At 38.6% G+C, this 19,832-nt stretch overlaps 1 protein-coding gene and 2 non-coding genes across 3 annotated transcripts; all 3 read right to left on the reverse strand.

Annotated features, from left to right (window-relative positions):
* Nucleotides 1-2,083: 2,083 nt before the first annotated feature.
* On the reverse strand, nucleotides 2,084-19,567 carry LOC121304593 (transportin-2-like). The gene is made up of 11 exons (XM_041235807.1): nucleotides 19,410-19,567; nucleotides 18,129-18,259; nucleotides 15,295-15,370; nucleotides 14,605-14,754; nucleotides 12,412-12,518; nucleotides 8,931-9,064; nucleotides 8,704-8,785; nucleotides 5,141-5,263; nucleotides 3,490-3,608; nucleotides 2,852-2,912; nucleotides 2,084-2,486 (listed from the first exon to the last, which is right to left on the reverse strand). The coding sequence occupies exons 2-11, from the start codon at nucleotides 18,225-18,227 to the stop codon at nucleotides 2,142-2,144; spliced, it is 1,296 nt and encodes a 431-aa protein (XP_041091741.1). The 5' UTR covers nucleotides 18,228-18,259; nucleotides 19,410-19,567; the 3' UTR covers nucleotides 2,084-2,141.
* LOC121304622 lies at nucleotides 2,995-3,063 on the reverse strand. The gene has a single exon (XR_005947985.1). It is a non-coding gene; the product is annotated as a small nucleolar RNA SNORD41 (small nucleolar RNA).
* On the reverse strand, nucleotides 14,998-15,065 carry LOC121304621. The gene has a single exon (XR_005947984.1). It is a non-coding gene; the product is annotated as a small nucleolar RNA SNORD41 (small nucleolar RNA).
* Nucleotides 19,568-19,832: the final 265 nt, after the last annotated feature.

Below are 19,832 nucleotides of genomic sequence, written 5' to 3' on the forward strand. Positions count from 1 at the left end.
AAGGATCTGCATAGGAGAGTTGTCAGAAGGAAGCCTTTTCTACAACCTCATCACAAAAGTCAGCATCTTAAGTATGCAAAAGAAAACCATGACAAGCCTGAAGCTTTTTGGAACAATATGCTTTGGACTGATGAGATGAAAATGTAACTATTTGGCCACAACCAAAGAAAGTACATTTGGAGAAAAAAAGGGTGAAGCATTTCAAGAAAAGAACACCTTGACAACAAGCACGGGGGTGGCTCTATTATGCTTTGGGGTTGTGCGGCAGCCAGTGGAACCAGAAATATTGTGCGGGTGGAAGGAAAAATGGATTAAACTAAATATCAACAAATCGTAGAAGCTAATGTCCTAAAGTCAGTCAGGACACAAACTGAAAATAGGTTGGATATTTCAGCAAGACAGTGATCCAAAACATACCTTAAAATCAACCATGAGTTAGATCAGGGGTGGTAGAGGTGGGCTGAGCCTAAATACAATGGGCATTTCAAACGGAGAAAAACAGTAAAAACTAATTGGAGACTACTAAATTAAAAAATGGCCCGTCAGATAAACAACTATGCTACACAACAAGTTTGAAATTGCGCATTGTTGAATTTGCAGAAATGCATTGCAGTGCTGAAATAACAGTACAGGACTGGAGACAAAACAGAAACTTAAATATGGCAAAAAAAACAAGCCGACAGAGCAGGAACAGGTTTATGGCCAGATGTAGAAAACAGCTTGAATGGAGTACTTTGAATGACTTTAATACATACCGTAACGCGTTCTACATGTCAGCGCAACACAGTGATACACTTCTAAAGTATGTGTATGGTTCTGATTAACAAAACAAATGTATTTTTACAGCTGGAAATATAATACAATTGTACTGCCCCGTATGCAACACTAAGATGTTTTGTTTACTGGTTATTTAATAACAAACTGTATATATTTTTTTGCTTTAATTGATGCAAGCAGCACTGTTTAATACTTTTCTTTTAAATTTGAACACCACTAATATGTAAAAGCCAATGCAGCTGTAACTATTGTCTATGGTACAGGAATACACACACAAAAGGTAACCAAGAAATGGTATAATACAGCAGGGAGAGAAAAACACACAGCATGCAAACAGACAAGGAATACCGTACACAAACACACGGATCGCTACAATATCTATATTTGATGTATTTTGACAGTGCAATTAAATCTACTTCAACCAGTTTAGAAATTGAAAAACTGACAGTTTCTAGCAGTTTAACTAAAAAGCACTACAATTATTAAACGAAATGAAATTTTGCAAACAAGGGCTATTTCGAAACTAAACCTGTGTATGTATCTATATTTATTGGTGTTGAGCACACAGAGAAAAAACGTATTGTAAAAAAACTAACATAAAAACTGTGTTTTCCTAAATTGAAGTCTCAAAAAGGGGGGAGCGACTTACGCCGGTGCGACCTATAAAACCGTATCAAAGATTTTTATGGTATGTATTTAACATTTAATTAATGCGATTTCACTCTTCATTTAGAAACAAACGTGTGGCTAATGTCTTCTCAAACGCCTCGCGTTTAATTGGAACAGCCGTTTAGTCTGGATATCTTGAGGTGTCTCCATCTCCTGAGGTGCCCCAATAAATCGGCGCCACTTGTGTATGTGCGCTTACTTTATTATTTTATGTACGGTTATATTTTTTTAAAATCAATTTTATTTTAAAATAGTACTTATGTATTGGCTCACCTTCTATATACTATGGAATCAAATGCATGCATTGGTCTACAATTCTTGTCAAAAGTATATTGTGATTAAGTTAAGGAAGATTTTGGAACTAAAACAAACTAGAAGTGAAATTTGGGGGTCATCTTTGACACTGATCTATCATCTGAGACTCATTAGGAAAGCTACCTGTTATCATTTGAGAAATACAGCTAACCCTAACCCTATTCTTTATCTACTGCTGATGCATGCCTTTGTTTCATCTAGAATCGATTATTGTAATGCACTTTTGCACTGTAATTTTATTAAATTTTAGTTTTAAAACATAGAAATTAGTTTATTTTACAATTAAAAAACACAATTTCATATTCTTTATTAAACTTTAATTTAATGGTCTAATCGTTGGCAGTTCTGTATGTAACACGTCTTGGGATGCTTTATAATTTTTACTTTATCGTGATTCTTTGCTTTGTCTTGTACAGTGCTTTGGGACACTTTGAATGAATAAGGTGCAATATAAATATAATACGATTGATTGACCACTGTTTTTGACATACAACGTGTAAATGTAATGCCAGCCCATCCCTACAACCCTCCCCCCTTCCCCCAGACTCACGCAGGTTCCAGTCAGACAGCGTGTCGTCATCATCGTCATCCTCATCTTCGTCAAAGTCCTCTCCCTCCTCGGTCGCGTCCCCCTCGTGCTGCAGAGTCACCGTGCGAGACTTGTGGAAGCGCGGCTTGATATCCTGCTCACTGTCCGGCACAGTTTCATCTTCCTCCACATCGCCCTGCAGATACAGAACAGAGAGCATACTTCAGGAAGGGCGAGAGGGTACCTCCTTGCCTATTGCAAATCCTAGTTTGAGGACTCTGGAGACTAGACTTGCTTTGTTCCAAGACCGTGACATTACTAAAATTTACACACGCCAGTAAAGTAACAACGAGGCTAAATCCACGAAGCGAAGCAAACCCTTGCCTTCTCAGAGAACTGGTTTACTTTTTGTATTTTTACTATTCCTTGCAATGCGTCTTGCTAACATTACCAGCTAGAATAGAGACAAGAAATCTGCCTCGATGACATTTACATTTATTTGATCCATCCATACTGGTCAAAAGTGGATATAAACTGCTAACATACAAGACAAACCCTTACCTTTAACAAGATGATATCAATCTCAGAGTACTTCATCCCGTTCACCAGGATTGGAATCAGCCTGTACGTAAACAGAGGTCCAATTAGACAGTACTGATCGGGTCCGACATACAGAATAAGAACCTCTATAGGAAAGGGGAGGCCTAGATCAGACAGTATGAATACTGAAGCTATCACTGTGCATCAAGCTTGAACTTGTCCATCACTTCCAGACCGCCAACACAAGACAGAGAGTAAAGTATTGTGGGCTAGTGATTATACCTAATTCACTAAACTAAATGTTAGTGGTTTTAAATGTAAATAATGGGAGAGCCTTTAATACTTTTGTTGAATTATTTCTGTGCATGAATAAAGTTCCCCTACTGCACATGTAGTTAATAATTGTTTGAAAAACAAGAGTAATAGAAGCCTCTCTGTGTATTCATAAATGTTTGTCAAATGTATAGGTCTTAGTATTATGTAGTCTATCAGTATTTATAGTTATGGAGCACTTCTTCGTGCCTTACCCTGCTTACCTATGCTTTTACACTTTGCTGTGCTTTTACTATGGGACACTAAGGGAAAAGACAGAGACCTCTGTGTCTCTCCTCTAAGTTTCTCATAGTAAACTACAAAAAACAGGACAGAGAGAAACTCACTGCACCAGGTGTCCACTCAGCACCTCCTTGCAGATGGGCTGCTCTGCCAGAGTGAGCCAGAACTCGCAGGCCTCCAGAGCCACGTTCTCATCACTGTCCTGGGTTCTCTGCAGCATGTACTGAGGACAAAACACACAAGTGTCACACTGGGGTTATATACACAGGGTTCATACACTTATTCAACATCACAATTCAACACTTTTTCCAGACTTCCACTTGTTTTTCCCCAGACTTGTTTTAATTAGTTTCTACTAGTCTTTCAATAATTATAAACATAGGCAGGCAGATGCAGAGCATTATAGCTTTTTGATCCAGAGCAGAAGTTGCTCCTGGTTTTCTAAAAGTATACAATGCAAGAAATATCTGAAATTTGAGAACTACGTTGCATTATTTACAAAAAGAATATAAAAAGTTGTATACTGCAAGTTTACTTTTGCCAAAATAGGATAGTATAATAGTATAATGATACCAATAGTATACTAAAACCAGACAATTTTGGCACAAGTATATTTGCAGTATATTAGTTTGTAAGAGATGAAATTGGACTCCAAACTTCTTTATACCCTCTGTTAAATATCATATACTATGGAAGGTGAAAAATAAAAATGAAATAACAAATGTGCACACATTATATATTAAAATGTGCATGTGGCATATATTAAACATACAACTCAAATACTAAATAGAGTACACCCTCGCTATAACAACCCTCCTTTGTTCAAAAGCCTTTTACTCGCAATAATAAAAGGACAATCCAAAACGAACAATAAGCTGCTACAGTAAGTTAAGGAAGGCACATTGGATAAAGGCATTCGCTAAATTAATAATATTTGTACTGTATTCCAGCATTAAGGCTACAGCCTATTCAAAGTTTCAGTTTTGTTTCAATTGCAAATGTTATTTAAATCTTGGTTCCATATTGAGTTGTAGAAAGGTTGTTTTTTTTTTTTTTTTCAAATCCGAGTCAGTGATGATAATGATTGTATTTGATTTTTTTTTTTCCAGCGTTGGGAAATAACATTAACATCTTAATAAAGGTAACAACAAGATAACAAAATGTGAACCTTGGTGAGCAGAGTTTAGTAGCTGGTAATTCCAGTCTGTAACTGTTTAAAAAAAAAAAAAAAAAAAAAAAGCATAGTCTTCAATAGAAATGAATATACTTTGGCTGTCAGTGTCCATTTTACCCTTCGTTTCACTGGAGCAGACAGTCACGTGACACATACCAGCGCGCTGACTGGATAGGATTGCTTGATTTGTCAGGACGCTACACTGGGCAATCTTCGCAGGACTTGTCGCAAGCAATATACTCTAGTTGCTACTAGTAAATTGCCTAGACAATTGCCGCTAGATCTGTTGACCTGCTTTCGAGATCAATTATTATTAAAAAGTGGAATTATTTCCATTCTCCCGTGATAGTGTCAAATTCCAGACTTTTTCAAGACTTTCATAATGGTGACATGGTTTTTCAAGCATTTTCAAGACCTGGAAAATTAGTGTGGCATTTTTCCCATACTTTTTCCAGACTTCCAGACTAGTGTACGAACCCTGAATACAGTATTGTATGAATTCCCTGATTCACCTGTATGATGCTTTGCCTGGTACTAGCTCACCTGTACAACTCATCCCCAGTGTTTAGTCCCAGACTTACCTGTATGATGCTGTGCATGTGTGGAATAAGCCTGTCTATCCTGACCTCCAGCAGCATCACCAGAGCTCTGCACACATTCTTTCTGACCTCAGAGTCCTCGTCCGCAGCCAGAGCAAACAGGTGCTGAGAGAGAGAGATAGAGAGAGAAAGAAAGAGAGAGAGATTACACACAGCAGTCCAGATAAGCTGCGTACCTGCCGTTTTTACGCATTTAAAAAAAATAAGAAGAAATACGGAATGCATTCCATTAATTAATAAAATTAATGGAATGCATAAAAATATGCAGAGCAATTTTGCTGCAGTTTGTCTGCCTACCCTCCCGCCTCCCCTAAAACTTCCATTAACAACTACATCTACCAGAATACAATCTCTCCAGTTACTAGGAAACTGTACACAAGAAAAACCAACCCAACAAACATTATTCAGTCTCTGGAGAGCTCTGTTGTCTTTGCAGCCAATTATAGTAAGAATAAGAAATTCGAAGCTACACAGGCTGAAGCGTAAACACCCCAGCCCAGATACAAATCCCACCAGAAACATCACCAGCTGCAACAGCTAAAAAAAAAGGTGCCAACAATAACTAACTAATGCATTTCCTTATTGTATTTATCTGTATGGCTTTATATTGAAGTTTTAAAATGTTCGCTGGGTTTAAGAATTTAATGTTAAAATATAACAATTAATTTGCAAAGTCAGTGCGATACCTCTGGAGCGCTGGTTATACATTAAACATTTAGAGACCATTTAAACTGAACTAACAAGCACACCGGAGATTCCCAGTGCAGCTGAAAAAAACTGTCAGCAAATATTTAATTTGCAGTTCAAAGTTGAAGTCGTTGTTTTGAAAGTGCTTTCATTAGCGTGAAAATCCAGTAACATGAAGCAATTCAAGCAGGGGTGGAACGAGTCACTATATTGATACTTATATACTTGTGTATATAATAGTGATATATATATAGTGATACTTTCTTTACAAGATACAGCGAATTGTAATAGAGGTCTATATCGTGATAGACCAAAAACATGCCAGCATAGCTCATTGTAGTTCACCAAGTGGTTCTTGAATGAAGCAGGTGGTATGAATACAACCTTAACTAATTAAACAGGTCTTTTAACAAGTCCATCATTAATTGCACAATTGATAGTCTTTTCAAATAACGAAGATAGAATAACTAAAACAGAGGTCAGAGAACCACTGGCAAACTCAGACCACAACATGGTCTCATTTGAAGTGTTTTTTAAATCCCCAAAAGTAAAGACTAAAGTTAAGGTTTACAATTTTAGAAAAGCAAACTATGAAGGCATGAAACAGAGACTAACAGAAGTAGATTGGAGTAAAATAGAGAAAACACCCACAGAAGAAGGATGGTTGTTCTTCAAAAATGTAGTACTAGAGGCGCAAAACAATTACATCCCTAAAGTAGACAAATCTAAATGTAAAACTAAATTGCCAAAATGGTTTAATAGATCAATTTAAAAAAATATTCAGCGAAAAAAGGCACTTTACAGAGCATTAAAAAAGGACCAAAAAGAAAGTACGCAGAAAGAGTACACGGAACTGCAAACGCAAGTCAAAAAGGAAGTTAGAAAGGCCAAGAGAGAAATAGAAATGAACATTGCTAAGGGAGCTAAAACCAATTCCAAAATGTTTTTCCAATATTACAACAGCAAGAGAACATTCAAAGAGGAGATTAAATGTTTAAGAGATACAAATGGCAAAATCGTAGAGGAAGAAAAAAAAATAGCAAATATGTTAAATGATTACTTTTCACAAGTTTTTACAAAGGAAGATACTGACAACATGCCCCACATGTCATCCAGTTCCTATCCAGTTTTAAATAACTTTAGCATAACTGAGGCAGAAGTGTTAAAGGGACTAGGAGCTCTTAAAATAAACAAATCCCCTGGGCCGGATGAGATCCTCCCAGTAGTACTCAAAGAAATGAAAGAAGTAATTTACAAACCGCTAACCAAGATCATGCAGCAGTCTCTTGACACAGGGGTGGTACCGACAGACTGGAAAATTGCAAACGTAATACCGATCCACAAAAAGGGAAACAAAACTGAACCAGGTAACTACAGACCAGTAAGCCTGACTTCTATTATATGCAAACTTATGGAAACTATAATAAGATCCAAAATGGAAAATTACCTATATGGTAACAGGGTCCTGGGAGACAGTCAACATGGTTTTAGGAAAGGGAGATCGTGCCTAACTAACTTGCTTGATTTTTTTGAGGATGCAACATCGATAATGGATAATTGCAAAGCATATGACATGGTTTATTTAGATTTCCAGAAAGCTTTTGACAAAGTCCCGCACAAAAGATTAATTCTCAAACTGAACGCAGTTGGGATTCAAGGAAACACATGTACATGGATTAGGGAGTGGTTAACATGTAGAAAACAGAAAGTACTGATTAGAGGAAAAACCTCAGAATGGAGTGTGGTAACCAGCGGTGTACCACAGGGATCAGTATTAGGTCCTCTGCTATTCCTAATCTACATTAATGATTTAGATTCTGGTATAGTAAGCAAACTTGTTAAATTTGCAGACGACACAAAAGTAGGAGGAGTGGCAAACACTGTTGCAGCAGCAAAGGTCATTCAAAATGATCTAGACAAGATTCAGAACTGGGCAGACACATGGCAAATGACATTTAATAGAGAAAAGTGTAAGGTACTGCACGCAGGAAATAAAAATGTACATTATAAATATCATATGGGAGATATTGAAATTGGAGAAGGAATCTATGAAAAAGACCTAGGAGTTTTTGTTGACTCAGAAATGTCTTCATCTAGGCAATGTGGGGAAGCTATAAAAAAGGCTAACAAGATGCTCGGATACATTGTGAAAAGTGTTGAATTTAAATCAAGGGAAGTAATGTTAAAACTGTACAATGCACTTGTAAGACCTCATCTTGAATATTGTGTTCAGTTCTGGTCACCTCGCTATAAAAAAGATATTGCTGCTCTAGAAAGAGTGCAAAGAAGAGCGACCAGAATTATTCCGGGCTTAAAAGGCATGTCATATGCAGACAGGCTAAAAGAATTGAATCTGTTCAGTCTTGAACAAAGAAGACTACGTGGCGACCTAATTCAAGCATTCAAAATTCTAAAAGGTATTGACAGTGTCGACCCAAGGGACTTTTTCAGCCTGAAAAAAGAAACAAGGACCAGGGGTCACAAATGGAGTTTAGAAAAAGGGGCATTCAGAACAGAAAATAGGAGACACTTTTTTACACAGAGAATTGTGAGGGTCTGGAATCAACTCCCCAGTAATGTTGTTGAAGCTGACACCCTGGGATCCTTCAAGAAGCTGCTTGATGAGATTTTGGGATCAATAAGCTACTAACAACCAAACGAGCAAGATGGGCCGAATGGCCTCCTCTCGTTTGTAAACTTTCTTATGTTCTTATGATCCTATGGATCACAAATAGCCCATGAGGCTCATCGCATATTGTGATAAATATCACATCATGACCTGCATATCATGATATCCGTGTGACGTGGCTCCCGATTGCATGCACTCCTCTATACAAAAGCACCACAGCCTGACTCACCTCAATAAACGTGTCAATGTTGTCCATCAACGCTTGTGCTCTGCCAATGATGAACTGGTTCACACAGGCGATGGCATGAGATCTGAAAGTGCAAGGATGAGAGACAATAGAGAGACAGTGTTCATTCCAAAGCTACAGCCAAGAAAGAATATTTCGTAGCATCTCATTTAAAGTAAAGACAGCCCAAAAAAGGATAAAAAACGGGAGCGCTTGGGTGGTGTTCTGACCTGATCTTGGGGCTGCAGTGCGTGAAGAACTGTAGGAATTTGGGGATCATGATGTTGAGAGGTCTGTTGAGTGCTTCACTGTCCAGGAGCTCAGAGGAGTCTTCACAGATCTTCTGCAGGGCTCCAAATGATCCCTATTTAAGAAAAAAATATTATATATATCTCTCAGTATATTACCTACACTCTGTGGCTAATCAAGCTCGTAGTAAAACCTAGAATGTGTGAAACTGCTATGCAATAGGAGTCTTGTACCGCTTTTCCTCTGTACAACCAATTCAGGCAAGCACGGCTCAGGAGGAGCCTGGCTGTGTTTCCACTGCAGAGTCCGTGAACGTGATGAACGTGTCAAGTTTCATGTAGATCATGTGGTGTGGAGAGGCACTGTGTTTGAGTTGAGAATGGCAGATCCAGAGGTTATACTTGTGTTTTCCTTCCTCTTTATAGACAATTACTTAAGGACAGTTTACAATTTGTTAAAAGAAAAATTCTATAGCTTGAAATTATCACATGCCTTCCTCCAAAAGTACTGTAGGAAATTGGATTCAAACACCATATATTTCTTGCAAAGTATTTGTAGTTGCTAAAATATAACACCTTGAACTAACTAGTCTTAGAAGAATACAATCCTGTTTGACACTAGTATGTACTCAGTATAAATAGCTGAACACATGATCATGTTGGGGGACTTGTAATAAAACATAAAATGTATCTTAAAATGACTTGAGCTGCTTTTAGAAGATAGCATCAGGGTTCTCGCCAGGCCTTTTCAGCCGGACGGGCCGCCCAGCAAAGTGGCTGTCGCTGCCCTGCTGAAAAAACCTGATCGGCCCATCTTGCAGATGCTGCTGTGCCTTTAACAATAAGGATTGACTGTGCTTCTAGCAGACTAGATCAGTTGCATGTTGCTGGGTGAAAAAAAAATAAATCTTGGAACCACATAACAGCTGTGTTACGTCTTGACTCTTGACTCTTGACACAACATTTAACCAATCAGAGAATTGAAGGGGCGGCTTTTCTTTGTTAAGCACTTGAGAGGCTAAAATGTTAAATGACTGCTAAAAAAAAATTACCAATTATTTTCAAAGCAAAAAGTGACAATGAATGCAGGGGGTCAAAATAAGCCATCCATCGGCATAATCCACCACTTAATACTATATTTGCACCAGCTACTTTATTCAAAATATTAAGATTTTCAGGTATTATCATTGTCCATTTGTTGTATTATTGTACTGCCAGGAGATATAGTACATAATAGCTACACATGCACAAAAAAAAAAGCGCATTCCTTTTGTGATCATAAAAATATGTACCCAAGGTGCTTGTGAGAGATACTGGGGGTTCATGCATAGTGGCTGCATGTCTTTAAGGAAGGTGTGATGGGATGTTAGCAGAACACTTGTCAGCTGATGTACAATTACAAATGCCTAAGTGCAGAGGTGCTGGATTATTACAGTCCGGTTTCACGCAACAGTTATGATGGTGACCAAACGTGTGCGAGTACTGATGACAAAATGATTAAAATGAACAGTTGCATTAAAAAAAATGTAGAACAACGAAACACAAATAGACACATTAAGTGAAAATGTAACCTTTTTTTTGTTTAGTTTTTTGTGTGAATAAACCTACGTTATCTTTTCTTAGTCAAATCATAGAGTGCCTAAATAAGCATGGCAATTCACCATAATAAAAAATAGCAATAAAAAAGTAAAACACAAAGATCAACCAGATAGTCAACGAACATATTATTCAACTTTTTTGTCGTATCATATATTTAAGGTAAGGCAAGTTTTTTTGTTAAAAGTGCTCCCGGCTATACAAAATTCTTGGGAAGAACCCTGAAAATGCTATGAATACGTAAAACTAAGTAGTGCCTGCTTTTTGCACACCAACAGGCATCAATATGGAACCAAAAAATAGTGGTGGTTTTTGTGTGGGGTTTTTTTTTTTTTTTTTTAGGACAGAGAAAAATAAGTTTACCACTTTGGATATCCATGAGCCAATTAAGTTACAGATTATGATCCTCTACAGACAATATTATCAAATTCTGAACCAGTGCTCAAATGCTGCAATCCCTACATTTGTGTGTGTGTACAATACAGGATACAGTAAACCAGTCAAACATGGCTATTTTCACATTCACTATGGTGTGGAATAAAATTTTGAAAACATAAGGCCTGCTTCTGAGGTTAGCATTTATGATGTATGTTTTTTGAGGCAGGGAGTCTTGAAAATAAGCACACTGTATGTTTGCTGTAATTTTGCACAACCCCTTTACTGAATACAACAACGGGCTTTGGTTCTCACTCAGCTCGACAAACAGCCAGTGGAACCCAGTGGGTCTGGGGCCCTCTCGGCTCAGATGTGCCAGTAGAAAGGGGTATTATTGCCATCCCTGGAGTTATTGTCAAGCCTGTATTAACCTTTTGAGTAGTGAGTTTTAGAATGTTTTGATGGTCCCACTGGAGTGAGTTTTTTTAATTTCATAATTTTTCATATTTACACTACTCACATTGATACATTTGTTAGTAGGCCTATTAGCAATTTATTACACAATGAAAAGATGTAAACTATAAGTAAACAAAAACAAATACTAATCGTTATTTTGTCATAGCTAAAGGTTTTGACAAAAATAGCAGGCAACCAATAAACAACGATCCAGATCAACCAAAATGCATGCCAGGAAAAAAAAAAAAAAAACACCTCCGAGCGAGAGAGAGAGAGGTATACATCATATCCGGGTAAACAGGTAGTGAAGGTGAAGGCAGTGAGGAAAATGTAGGTCAGTGATCCTTGTCAAGTTGTCTGAGCTTGGGCGTCTCCTCGACTGGATGACTTGTGTGATATTTTCTAGAAGCTGCGAGATGAGGCAGTGCCTGATCTTGCTGAAAGGGATTGGTTTTTTCAGATGTAGTTTTGTGGAGGATGAAGGCGAGCAACACGGCCATGTCAAGCAAGTAGAACAATAAACTTTTTGTACCACTTGCACAATCGACAAAACTAAGTCTTCGCTGGACGCCTACAACTTGATGTTGAACAGAAATATTCTTCACCGACACCTGATTCAGCAAAATAATTTAAATCGTAACTGGAATTCAATATAATTTCTAGTACTTCTTTCCCACAGATCATTTCTCACGGTTTTCCAGACATTGTTGACATTTTGTGACTGGGTTTGTTGTGTGTAATTCTGTAAATATCTGGCAGATAGCACAAGAGACCACTATAAGGTGTTACAGACACCTAGTGTTACAATAGCATCACATCAGGAGTTTTGTACCCTCAGTAACTCAAGTTCAAAGTTCAAGTTCAAAATTTGCATAACGTACCAGTACGTTTGTACTCCCTGGGGACCATAAATTCAATGACGTACCAGTACGTTCGTACTACTCAAATGGTTAAAGATTAAGTATAGCTTTTCAAATGGGCTCATAAGCCGATGGAACCGTACCGTCATGACAGATTAGGGCACAGAAAGACCCACCTCACAGGTGTTGTAATCCTCAGAGTTGAGTAGGTTGCAGAGCTGAGGCAGAAGCTCAGGCCAGGCCTGCAGCTCTCCCTTCGAAGCGATGGTCGTGATGAGGATCCCTACAGACAGAGGTCAGGAGGGTAGAACAGTGATGGTAAAGCAGGGTTAGAAACTAACAATAGTGGTACTAGTGCAACGGGCTAGTACCTTTTGAAACTTACTAGTCCTTACGTGAAGTGCCCAAGATGGAATCAACAACATTTGGGGTCCCTAAAAATAGGCTTACATTTTAAAATTGCCTAAAAAATAAACCTTATAAATTAAATTTTTTTTTTCTTCCAACAAAAGGCACATTAAAGAATGCTCCTACAGATTGATCAATCAGCTGTTTGCTCCTCATCACTGAGCGAAATACTTAACGTCTATTCTACTGTGTACTGAAAAACCCGACACCGACCGCACCAGACAGGATGACAGAGGAGACGTTCCCAGCCGTGTCACCTTGCCGACCATGAAGCTCCGCCTGAAATTGACACCAACGACAACTAAAATATTTACTTTATTTTTCATTACATGTGCTGTAATTTACAAAAATGCTGGCTGGTTTGTGGATTTGGGGGTTACAGCCTGTGAGTGATTAAACAACTATGAATTACTACCTACAACAATTAACACACTCACATACACATGCAATCTTCACCAAAGTCCCAATTGAAAGTCCTTGGGATTAAACTGTTAGCCAAGTTGCACAGTAGAATATGCCAGTAGAACTGACGGACGCTGTATCTACTAGGTTGGATACTAAACAGAGCATAACAAATACAACAAAAACAACGATAACACAGATCTTTAAGAAAGCTGGGAAACATTGCATAAATGGATTTGAATATGTGAAGGATCGCCTTCCGGCTTGACAGAGCCGCCAGTGAATGTTTTACTTTTTAAACGCTGCATTATCTGTTCTGTTTGTGAAGCATCCATACTAATTTGACCAGCTGCCATTGCTGGTAGTGTCACGTGAGCTGTTCAGCGTGTTGATATTGTAGCGCGGGGGCAGTCGATTTGCAAGAAAATGTGGGAATGGAGACAATTATGGACTGTAGAAGACGGCAGTACTCTAAATAATGAATGTTTGTAAACTGTGTTATTCTTGTTCAAATGTGTTAGCGTTCTCTGTGTGTTTTGGTGCTTGTGTGAGAGCTGAGAGACTGCCTGGGTGTGAGTGTGTCCTTGAGGGGGGGTGGGAGCAGGTCTGACACAACCAGTCAGAGAGAGGGAGTATTAATACCCCGTATCTTTCAAAACAAGGGATTTAGGGGAGCCAAAAACAAAAGCTGAACCTCAAAACAATAATAACATAGTACAGTAATTGTTAGAGTTGTGATTAATGGTATTTAAAACAGGATTCTTTTATCCGCCTTTTTACATATCCACCCTCACTCAGGTCCCATTGCAGTTGGATACGCGACAGATTACTGTATTTACATAAATTCTGATATCAGTTAGGCCATACTTTTAATGCGATCATGTGAAAACTGAAAAGCTAGTAAAAGCTAATAGATAATAATGGTTAGCCTGTGTGGGATGATTATGTGGTTAAGTTATATCATCATAGTTCTAACCACAGCCCTTTCTTATTTAGTGTGTTATAATAAATCAAACTATGTAACATCAACTAATACATTTCATTGGGATTATTACACTTTGACTTGTGTGATTTTATTGGATTTCTATCCTTTTTAGTTCTTTCTTTTTGGTGATAAAACGAGTGATCAGAAGAGGATTTATCAGTATGCACGACTACTTTATCAGTATTTACAGCGAAAAAGGGGTGGGGCGGAGCTGAAGACGCACTGCTGAGTGTCCTGTTGATATGCAGTGCCTTTTAAACTTGTTTTACTTTGAATAAAATTATTTTTAAACAGCACGTGTAAAATAAACAGCTTGTGTGAAAATAAATTGGACCTGACAGGCGCTGAATAAACGGACCGCAAAGGGTTAAATAACAGTGAATCTGCACACTTAAGACCTGTGTAGCTAATAGAAGATTTACATTACATTGTTAGCTACAATGACTTCTATAACAAACACAAACTCAACAATAAAGCAAACATGAACGAAAGTGTTTCTGAATGAGCACGCTAGGGGAGGTAAGGGACAGACAGCCAGAGAGGCAGAGAGAGAGCAGCAGGCAGGCAGTCTCACCAATAGTGGCTCTGATGAGCGGAGAGGAGTCCCCAATGTTGTTCAGGCACTCCTGTTTGATAAAGTCAGCCACGAGAGGAGGGAAGTTCTGGTAGTGTGCCTTCACATTGTTCTTCAGGATCAGACCACTGAGGGAACGCGTGGGCTCGTCTGCGGGGCAAACACAGCTATGGTAAACCAAACACTTAATGACTGCCAAATACGCAAAAAATCTATCTATAAAAGATGGGGACAACAGAAAACATAAATCCAACACCAACTGGTTTAAGCCCTATTCCCATTTTAGCAAGTGTACTCAAATAAACTGGTCAAGTTAAAAAAATGTTTAGTGAGCAGGTAAAAGACTAGTAGTTTGCAGTGTACTGTTTAGCACATCAAACATAACTCCAACCTCTGGATCAGACAGTATGAATATTGAACATCACTGTACAATCAGATGTCACGTTATCCATCACTTCCAGAGAAAACTATAAACACGTTAGGATGGTGAACGACATGGTCAAAACTGTCACTTTACATACTATATTTTTCATAATACAAGAATTAAAACAGTGACTTCCATTTTCATCTGAAACAAATTATAGGATAAGAGTAATCCAACACAAATGAAACATTTTCAGAGGACTATCACTTGAATCTACTACATGCCGTGGTGATATCAATATATTAGGAAAAGTGCTGTGAAGTTACCTTCAGATTTGAGCCTGGTCAGCACAAAGATCAAATAGTTGTTGAAATCTGGGTACTGGTTCAGCTGTTCCAATTTCTGCACAAGCAGGTTAAGGATGTAAAAACACATCTACAGACACGCTGCCCTTTATAGTTTAAATCAGGAGGGATGTGTCTGACAATCTTATCAGACAAGAATATAAATACACATTTAATGAATGACGACTTGTTAAAAACCAAATTCAATGCTGCACATGCAAGTAAGTCCATAACTCTCCTACACTGATCTATGCAGTGTAAATAAACTACAATCAAAATGTGTGCCCCCCTCCTCCAGGGTTTTAATCACCGCTTCCATCCTACCACTTCAGGTTTATATGTTAAACTGGAAAAAATTGTCCAAAAATTTGTGGTTTCTATGACCTTATCCCATTTCTAATGCATTTCCTTCACTTGCTACTGTGCTTTTGAACTGACCGAATACCCCTACACTGGGATAGACTGTATCAACACCAGGGCCCCAGCATTGAATAACACTCGGAGGAAAAATAAGATTAATCTTGTCCACTGGAGTCCTATTCTTTCTGACATGAATAGCAAATCCCAAGCTATTATACTCTAACACCAGCTTAGTATCTGAAGCACAGCCAGGAGAGACTGCTAATAACTGGGCTGTTTGTTAGTGTTGTAAATCGAACCCCGATGTGGACATCGATTATCGTGCAAATTCTATTTAATACTATCAATCATTCAGTTAAAATGGTTAAAAAAAAAAAAATTCCCTCACAGTAACAGTTTAAAAGAACAATAAGTCCTCTTTTTATGAGCACGGTATAAAGAACTCATTCAAACAAATCCCGCAGTTTGAAGACACATTTGATAAATACATTGGCATTTAATTATAGCACTTTCCAATTTTCATATTCCTGCCGTCACCAGCCTTGTTTCAGGACTTATTGATTGGCACAGCAGCCAATAACCACTCTGGGCTCTCATCACTGACTGGTTGATATGGGCATCTGAAACAGCGGCATATGACAACATAGTTATGTTAAGTATTACTTTCGCTCAAGACAGACTGCTACAGTTGGGACCGATTTAAAACAAAAAAAATAAGTAAAAACACATTAACAAAGCAGGTTACTCTTGATCTCTGCATCATCATCCTGTATTTGTTCACAGGCGCACATTCTCAGTAACTTTTAGACACAACACAGATTACATTCTTGACAGCAAGTTAATATATACCAGACATGTTTTTAATTTCATTAAAATATCGATTTGTTATCGTGGGGTCCAAATAGGTAAATAACTAGATAATCATTGCTACAGTTACAAGCCTACTGTTTGTTACTGGCAAGATTAATACTGCTCGGGGAAAAAAGTTAACACAAGAAAACCACTGTTCTCACATTGAAAACATATTTACACCCAAAAGTAAATACCAAGGCTGAACTGCGTTCAAATATTTTGCCATTTTCTAAAACTAAATTCACATGTATAAATCTAATTATCCTAAAACGCCACAAAAATGAATTAAGCTACATAAGATATTTTAAAAAAAAAGTTTACTCCTCGTTATTTAATTCACACACAAAACAAATGCATTCATTTATAGGAGCAAAGGAGTAGCCTTAAGGTGTAAATCAAATCACAAACGCCAATTAGACATTTCAGCTATATAAAGGCTTAATTTCTTAGTGTATACAATGGAGCAGAAACTATTTCATAGTGTATATTTGGGAGCCGAGGAAGACGGGGGTATTGGAGTGGAGAGATGGGGCAGAGATAGCCGGCATGGAGAGAAGGGACAGCAGTGGATCAGCAGCACAAAAAGGTCAAGCTGAACACCAGCGATCCCTTCCTCATTGAGAAGAAAATGCTAGACCTGTTGAAGACACTTAAAACAAAATTGAAATGTACATATCACTACTTAGACAGGAAGCAAGAAAGAAACATTTATACAATGAGAAGTTGTAAAACAAAAGCAGAAACCAGCTAATTACATAGAACTGTATTATCACAATCAATTGCTTGAAGGGAAACAAATCAGAAGGGCTGTGTACGAAGGTTCATTCGTTAGCCAGGAATTCAAAGGGAGTTTTAAACCTTTGACGGTTCATCAGATGGCATTCATTTATTTTTCTGTTAACCATTAAAGAAACCGTTTCACAATGTGTGAATACTATAAATCGCACTTTAAATGTCACACATGCAAAATTCGATCTTTTGATTTGAACAAGGCATGTCACGTAAACAAAAGTTGTTGTATTAAAATCCACTATCAAATCGTTATTTTTATTTTGAAAACCGAGCACCATCCGCCACTAACCCCCCAGCTCGTGTTACCCAGAGGCTAACCTTTAATTCCTTCTTAATTCTCTATCGACAGCTGCAGTTGGTCCTGCTGTAATGCAAGTTTATTGTATGTATCGCAAACAGCATCAATTACATGTAAATAAACGTGTATTTTAATTAAGAACATGATTGTTCTGCATAACGTATTTTTAAACTACATGTGAATGATGTATTCCATGGACATGGATTACCTGCAAAATAGGATTTTCAATCAAACATAAACAAAGTAGCTGACATCACCAGTAACTATTCAAATTACTACCATCCAAGGTGTAATGTGTTCCGAACCTTCGAAGGACAAACGTCCTCTTTGGAGCAGCTCTACAAATCAGTAACTCAAGTGAGTCAGAAAACTGACAAAAATGCAACAATGACAAAGGACAATGTAGCCCATTTGTCACTGCCCCAAAAATCCACAAACATACAAACTTTCATGCCCGTTTAGGTGAGTGGTACGCCAGTGCCCCCGATTCATGACCCCTGTCAGGGAAGGATACTTGCTGGACAGCACGCTGTGTTGCTGTGTTGGGAGACTGGGAATCTTTCAGCAGCTGTAGTACTTGCTGGAGCCCCTGTTCATCGGGCTGCCACTCCATTGTAAAAAAAAAGCCACACAGCCAAACACCACCTAGAATAGAAAGGGATACATTTAATACTACAGATCAGAACTACAGATTCAAGGACTTCATACACACACAAAAAAAGAAGTTTTCAAGCCATGCCAAGGTCCTACAAACTGTAAGATTTGTTAATGGCATGGTTAATACTGCTTGAAACATTCAAACACAAATGTTGGAGAAACGTCCCTATATTTGTATTAGAAAGAAAAGAGGTTTGATGGTTATTTCCCCACTAGTAGAAAGGACAGACGTCATGAGGTTCTCAGTTTTTTTAATTGTGGTTTTGTGCAGCTAACCACTGCTTGCACTTTTGCAACAAAGGCTTCTGTTTTTAACTTAACTAACCAGACATTCCCCTGAACATAAAAGTACTAAACAAAACGGAGGCTCTTCTGTGAAAAAACTTTATAAAATGTAATTAAATAATGAAAAATAAAAATCCCAATCTCCTCGATGATTGTTTTGCATGTATCCCGGTGCTGTAATAGTTTATGCTCACCACGCTTTCTGCACTATTTTGTTCTCGATCTTCCGCACCTCTCTCTCCACAGCTACATCACCCGTGCTAAACACAAGCACTCTGATCTCTGCTGTAGACAGGATCCCAGAAACTAGACTGCACTGCATGTACGCCCGTACCAACCACCTCTCAGCCGGTCTCTGTCCTGTTAGTTAAACCGCCATAATCCCACATCCCCCAGACCAACTTTCGTGAAGCTATGCACCGGCGCGCCTCCGGTAATCTCCGCCCGGAACAAGCGGTATTAATGCCCCGGCTGGGCCCCCGCTTCCCTGCATAATCCAAACCCCGGGTTTGTCTCCGGCACTCTGCCCTTCCCGCTACCGGGTCAGACCGCTCGCACACGTGTCTCAGCGCTACTGGAGTCCCGGGTTAGACGCCAGCGAGCAGGCCGCAGCGGCCTCTCTGCCCGCCGACCCCCTCTCCGTTTCTCTTTGAGAATTGGGAAAGAAGGCAAAGCGGTTTTTTTAGTAACTGTGGAATAAAAATAACCCCAAAACCGGCGTTCGTACCAAAAAAGGCAACCAAACTGGAACCCGGTTTAAATGGCGGAGTGTTTAAATTATAAATGCGCGCGTCTCACCCTCGCTCGTTCCCTGTGTTTGTTTTGTTATTTTAATAATCATTGTGTCCCGTACCCGTTCGCTGGCAGTCCGGGGTCCTCTCCGCCGAGCACTAACCGCGCTTTCTCTCTCTTATTCGTGTTTCTGTATTAATATCGGATCCGCCGCCGCCGCCGCCGCCGCTCTGCTTCCTCCTGTCCTCCTCTCGCGCTGGGAACCTCCAGCCTCGCGCGCGACCGAGCGCAGGAAAAAAAAAAAAAAAAAAAAAAAAAAAAAAAAAAAAAAAAAAAAAAAAAAAAAAAAATGCGTCCGCCCCTGAGAGGAGCAGGGCAGTGCAAGCAGCCTTGGGCAGCTGGCAGCTTCACATTTCTACTTCTGCAAGAGATTTTAAGGATTCATCTATGTAATTTTACAATGTTAACTTTACAATTAACACATTAAGTAATTCGTAAGCATTATATTATATATTATATATATATACTATATATATATATATAT

Source organism: Polyodon spathula, chromosome 38 (genome assembly GCF_017654505.1).
Source record: "Polyodon spathula isolate WHYD16114869_AA chromosome 38, ASM1765450v1, whole genome shotgun sequence".
Lineage (NCBI taxonomy): Eukaryota > Metazoa > Chordata > Actinopteri > Acipenseriformes > Polyodontidae > Polyodon > Polyodon spathula.